Source organism: Apaloderma vittatum, unplaced genomic scaffold, assembly GCF_000703405.1.
Source record: "Apaloderma vittatum isolate BGI_N311 unplaced genomic scaffold, ASM70340v1 scaffold19371, whole genome shotgun sequence".
In the NCBI taxonomy this organism is placed as follows: Eukaryota; Metazoa; Chordata; class Aves; order Trogoniformes; family Trogonidae; genus Apaloderma; species Apaloderma vittatum.
In genome coordinates this window covers 30935-37345 of record NW_009699836.1, presented here as the reverse complement: position 1 = coordinate 37345, position 6411 = coordinate 30935, and the positions used below count along the sequence as shown (strand labels likewise).

The following is a 6411-nucleotide window of genomic DNA, read 5'->3' as shown; positions in this document are numbered from 1 at the left end:
GCTTTACTGAGATAAGGGGTGGGAAGATGAGATAAATTCATCACTTCAGAAAATGTAAGGAATATTGATATACTTCAGCACATACTGAGTATGATGGTTTCCTCTCCTCATGTTTCTATCCAAGTCTGACAGACACAGACTTAGAGCCTTTTAAAGATTAAATATAAGGCTCTACAAAAGCATCAAGTTGCCTCTATATAAACTACAGTATAAGAACTGAATTTCATCCATGATTTCTTTGGGAAACTTCTCTAGTGGCTAGAAGAATGACACCTTTACTGTGGCTTTTTGTGTTGACTACAGCACCAAAGGAGGCTCAGACTGTCTCTCTCAATAGATACTGTTAACGCAGATCTTACCATGGTGATTCTGTGGCCATTAGGCAAACTGTTGCAGTGTGTAGTAATTTAAGAAAAAAATTTCTATGTAACCTACCTTTTAAGGTAATTTTAATCAGTTACTATGTGACTTTACTGGTCACAGCTGTCTGTAGCTTTTAATTATTCCCATATTTGATCATTGTTATCTTATTTTTCCCTCCCTTACCTTGCCATTCTTAAGACTCAGCCATCCCCATTCTTTCCTCAGAAGCTGTATTTCTTCTGCCTCAAGTAATTTTTGAATTCTAGTCAAGTCAATTGCCTCAACATCAGCATAGTAACCTGGGTTATGTCAAATCAATGTTGCATAAAAGAAATAGTGTTTCACAATTCACAAAATAAAACCCTGATTTCTGCACTGTATTTTGGGAGGAGAACTCATTTTGGGTTATGGTCTTATCCTGAGTACTGAATACTTTCCAGCAGTGATAGTGTATCTTTTGATGTAGTGCTCTCCTAATGGGCTCTGCTGTTTGCATCTTCACGCTGATTCATGGTATGAACAAACATAATAACTGAGAAGCCGCTGCAAGATCTTCAAAAGCCTATCTTGCTGACTTGCTCCAGAAAGTCTAATGTTAAATGTAGTCTGACTCTATGAATTTGCTTTGGGAATATTGTGTAAGTCAGACTGTTCCGTTACAATCAGGATTTAAAATTCATTGAATTTTTTTTTTTTCCCCTGGTTTTCCTGCCTAGGTTTCAAGATACTAATGGCAGATTCATCCAGTGATTCAGAGAACTTTCCCAGGGGTCGAAGAGGAAGGCGGGCACCTTTGAGAGCATCCCACAACAGAACTCAGAACTACGGTGCTGAAGAAGTTACAGAAAAGATCCATACTTTAGCAAGCACTTTACAGGTTGTTTACCAAGTGTGGTTTTAAAGTATTTATAGAGTCTGCATCTCTGTAACATAGAGTAAAATTTTGATTTCTGAAGTTGTGGAACATACTATACCGATGGGAAACATTTTCTGTGCGAAACAAAAAGGTTTTGGGAAATTGGCCATATTGCCTTTGACCTAAAAGTATGTGACTTGTTACGTTTTTATACAGCCATTATTTTAGGCAGTAATAGAATCTTGTCAGAAACAATGATGTATTTGGTAGTTCTGTTTATAAAGGTACCCAACTGAATAATGCCAAATAAACTTTTTCACGTTCTCATAAGCGGCATTAAATTTTGTAGCAGAAGGTTCCAGCCCCATCTTTGTTGTCTTGTACAAATTCCCCAGTTCCTACCTGGTAAAGTAAATATATAGTCAGTCACTTCCCTCATGATACAGTTCAAATATTTTCTAGATGTGGAACAGCGTAGTGAGGAGCAGTATTTGTAAACTTCTAAGAGATCCATATCCAAGCAGGACAAAGTGTTCATCTTGTTCCTGCTTTTTCAGTGGAGGAAGTCCCTGAATCTGTTCTGCAAATGGGAGGAGACATTTAGCTATCTTGACACCATTTATTTCTTGAGAAGTCATTCCCGTTCTTCTGTAGCTGACAATTCTGAATAACTGGAGTGGGTTAGTTTATGTATTATCAATTGTGTTGAAGAACTGTTTGGCTTTTTTCCTTTTTTTGTTTTAAATATGTGATCAGAGAAAAATCTATGTAGAATTCTGAATATAAACTTCGAAACTTCTTAGCTAGAAAATAGTAATAAATCTAGAGAAGAGTTGAGTTAATAAGAATGCAGTCTGACTATTTTTTAAAAGGACTCTTTGGTACTGCCTTGTTTCTGTCTAATGTCTTTCTAGCTGCTTTTCTGAAATTCTGATATTAAACTAATTGGTTTTTTTTATGTGGACTCCTTTTCAGCAGATCTGCCATCTGATCCAGCTTTTCATGTGGTCAGAGGGTGCTCATGCTGAGACCTTACCTACTGTGCTGATCTTCAAAAATATGTTATTTCTCAGTTATCTTAATTCTGTTTTGCAGGCAGGTAGCATTAAGATCTTAGGATTAAAAAGGTTTTTCTACAGAGTGACTGAAACTTGCAAAACTTGTTATTCTAAGCTCAGCCCTTACTGTTGTACTGTAAATGACAGCATTTTTTTGTTGCTATTTTTTTTTTTTTTTTCCCATTAGCCATGCTGTACATCTTCAGATTCTGGTTACTTGAGTAGCGTTTTGAATGCTTAGACCCTTTTAAAAGCACTTGTGTTGTGATTTACTCTTATAAACCAAGCATAGTAAAGAGAACAGAAATGTTTCATTAGAGTAGATTTCTGTTTTGACTTTTCTTCCTTAAACTTTTTTTTTTAAGGATACCAACAGAAATCTAAGACATGTTGACCACTTGCTAGGACAATACAGAGAATACAACAAGGAACAAACTGAAGCAATAGCAACTGTGAGCAACTTTTAGTTTATCTTAACTTCTTAAATCTTTTCTGCTGATAGCATTCATGGCTGAAGACTTGGTAGAAATGGACAGAATGTATCAAGAGTTGAGTAGATGTAAACAGAAACTTTTCATATTTACTTGAGCAATCTAAACCAAACTATAGTAACATGTTACATAATGAAACTCTGACAGTTTTTGTAGCTTTGTTACTTTTCTGATTTATAAGCACCAAGCAGACTGTTATGTTATAGTATGCCAAATACAAAGTGCGTAGCTGAAACAGAGTATTAGGGAATCTGTTTCTTTTGTATGAATAAGTGATAAGATAAAAACTGAATTTTAATAGGACATGAGATTGTGATCATCCTGGTGTAGGTTTCTTCCTGTCATTCTACAATAACTTCTGAACCTGTTGACTAGGTTTCTATAAATTGCAGAAGCAGTGAAATTCTTACAAATATTGAACTTCTACAAGTTGAAAATGGGTGTCTGCGTGGAGAAAGTAAAAAAAAAACTACTAGTAGGGTTAAAGAGGTTTATAACTTAGTTTCAAACAAACTGCAACAGTTGCCACTTTGAAACAGATACATGTGAGGGTAGAGAGAAAAAGCAAATCCGTAGAAAAGAAGGCTTGTTTTCTTCAGACAGCTTGCTTTCTATATTAGTATGCACATTCTGCATGGAAGTAAATGGGGATATTGTATGTCTCTTTTTCTTCTGTTTGAATGCTGTTTGTGTCTTTATAAACACTGCTTAGGTATTGAATTTGTGGAATTTCTGATGAAGTTTAGGACCATTTAAGGTTCTCTGTTTTTAACAGATGCTGATACTAAGTTTAGTTCAATGTAATTCTTCTGGAAAGACTTTCTATTGGGAAACATAAAGATGAATGAGGCATCACTCAAATTTAGTTTTGACTTAAATCTCCATCCTTAGTCATGCTAGGTGGCTTTTAATTGTGGCTCAAGTGGAGGAGAAATCTAGAGACTCCTGCCTGAGCTTTCAAAAATAGAGAAAAATTAATCTTATTAGTAAAGGTAACATGGTTCTCTGAACTCCTCCTCCCTTTCTGAAGCAGAAGTTTCCACTTAGAATAGATGTTGTATGTATTTGGTATGTGGGAAGAAACAGCTGGGGTCAGGAAATAGTGAATCTATTTTCCTTCTATAATAAAACTTAAAAAATTTTCTCATTTGGAAGCTGAGATGTTGAGGACTCTTTCACAGTGGTGGTTGATCTAGTGTTTCTACCATATTAGACAAGATTGTTAAAGAATATTTTGCCCCAAGTGGGATTTGTGTTTAGGTTCTGGCAGTTATGCTGAATATCGTAATGTCTGACTCTTGAATTCTTTGTGGTCTTTACCTTAAAAAAGACTTTATTCAGACCATCATATAGCATATTTGCATTTATGAACTGGTGACTACTGGGCTACAGAGGAATTATTTTACATTATAATTTATAGATTGGTCTCACTACCCTTCTTTGAGGTGCCTGGTGCCTGCACGTGGACCAATGCAAAACTTGCCGCATAACTTACAGGGTCAGGAAGGTTTGCTGCTTAGAACTTTATTTCATTGTTGCTACTGCTGATTTTCTGATGGTGGAAACACTGTTCTCTCCTTACGTGCTCTGTATTATACTTCTGCTGACTTCACTGATTCCATTATGTGCCTAGAGAATGGCTACCTTTTTCTGGAAGTGTAACTACTAAAAGCAGGGCTTGATGTAAAGCTGCTTGGTGAAATTTGATAGCCACGTGTCAAATTGATTCCAGGTAGGGCTCATAGAAAAATTGCAATTTAAAAAAAAAATTGTTCGAAGGTGTTTTCTGGACTTGGCAGGATTGAGCATTGCTTAAGCAAATAGGTCTTATTTCGGTTGTAGGAGACAATTTTCTTCCTGGTGTGTTGTATTACTGTTTTAAGAAACTTGGTATTTGAAGTTGCTTAAATGTTGGAAACATGTTTTACTATAGCTAGGAGGTATTAAAGAAAAGCTGTTATTAATTCATAGCTATGCTTGGCTTAAAAATGGTCTTGATTCTCTTAATGATGTTTTTTAAAAATAGTATTTTATATGTTTTGTTTTTTTTTTTAATCAGTCTGTGTTCACATTTCAGTAAATTGTAATTTCTCTGCAGCTAAAAGAAACACTGGAACAATCTATAGGTCAGTTAAGAAACCAGCGATTAACCTGGAACTCTGGAATGAGAAGTGCTTCTCTCTCAAGCTTATTCCCTAGTGATCTGGATGGAGAAGGAGTGTCAGGTAAAATAATGAAGGTTCTTGAGTATACTTAAATTGTGTCTTATAACTCTTGTATGGAAAGGGGAAATTAAGAAGAGAAATGTGCAAAGATAGTGGCATGAATTTACTTCAAAGAAATTCAGTTAAGAAATTTGAGAGACCTGTGTTATATGGTTGTTTATTTAGTAAATTTTTATACCTTAATCTTTTCTGCTGATATCCCAAGAGATCTAAATGAAACATTGATTCTTTCAGTAGAGAAGATTCTTTGTCTACTGTGTGAGCTGTAGCTACCTACAAGTTAAGGTCAAATCCAGAAGGCATTTCAGCTTCTGAAGTGTGCTTCACAGCAAAAAGGAAAGTTAAAATTTAAGTGCCTGCTTACGGATATGTGGATGAAGTCATGTAAGGCTCAGTGGAAAATGGAAAACTGAACCAATATATAACCTAAAGAAAAGTATTTTTTTCTTATATGTTGCTCTGAAAATTCATTATATTTTAGGAAAATGTGTATTTGGGAGGAGTACTCCTCCTAGAAATAGCATTTAATATATTTTAGTAGAAAGCTCTGAAACTATACTTTTTCTAATGTAAAAGCTGTGAGGTACTGTAGTTTGAAGCTATAGTAGATCCAGGTGTAGGAAAAGCTGTTGCTTGGGCAAATAAAATTTGAGGAAAAAAACCATACCTTTTCCTTGGAGGAACAAAAGAAACCTCTTTCTTTCCCCTAACAAACCTATATTCCAGAAAAAAAAAAAATTGAAGAAGAATCCTGTGAAAAGCCAAATAAAATATATACCTGTACATTTTGTATAACTTCAGTAGTTGTGTGTAATGTGTCCTATAAGGATATTGGCAAGATGAAACATACGTTTTTTGTGAAGCAGAATGAAAAGTTTCCCATGCAAACATTTCCTACTTATTTTTTTTATCTTTTATCTCATAAAGGAAACCACCACTTCCTGCCTACTTCTCCTCTCAGGGATTATGGAGACTCACAGGGCAATAAACACCGGAGGTCTAGATCTGCAAGTGTTCGATTTGTCAGTGAGGCAGATAATTTGGACCAGGTACAGATCACTAACGGGAGTTGCTTCCCCAAATAGGCCATGTGTGGTCACCAGGCTCTTTGCTTTTACATCAGATGCATTTATTCTGATGGTGCAGCTGGGAATGTTTCATTTATGAAGTGTGCTTTCAGTGTTATGTTCATTATTTGTTAGACACTCACTTCTTGTGTCTGTCTGTCACGAAGTTTCATGCAAATCTATCATAGAAAAAAAGATGCAGATGGTAGTGATATCAAAAGGAATGTATGAAAATAACCTCTATTCTTTTGAGACCATATTTGCAAAAGAAAAATCCTCTCTGAGTATGTGATGAACATTCACCTACGTGCTTAAATCCAGTGTGACTTTAAAGGGGATTATTCTGGCGTT

The 6411-nt window shown here is 35.5% G+C and overlaps 1 protein-coding gene across 1 annotated transcript in view; it reads left to right on the top strand.

Moving 5' to 3' along the window:
• Window positions 1–1093: 1093 nt before the first annotated feature.
• Window positions 1094–6411, top strand: part of LOC104266992 (centrosomal protein of 128 kDa-like) — a gene marked incomplete at its 3' end in the record, with an annotated part of 30844 nt that continues 25526 nt past the window's right edge. Inside the window, exons 1-4 of the mRNA XM_009878562.1 lie at window positions 1094–1240; window positions 2643–2729; window positions 4867–4993; window positions 5921–6042. Coding sequence (XP_009876864.1) covers window positions 1094–1240; window positions 2643–2729; window positions 4867–4993; window positions 5921–6042 — 483 coding nt within the window. The remainder of the gene's footprint in view (window positions 1241–2642; window positions 2730–4866; window positions 4994–5920; window positions 6043–6411) is intronic.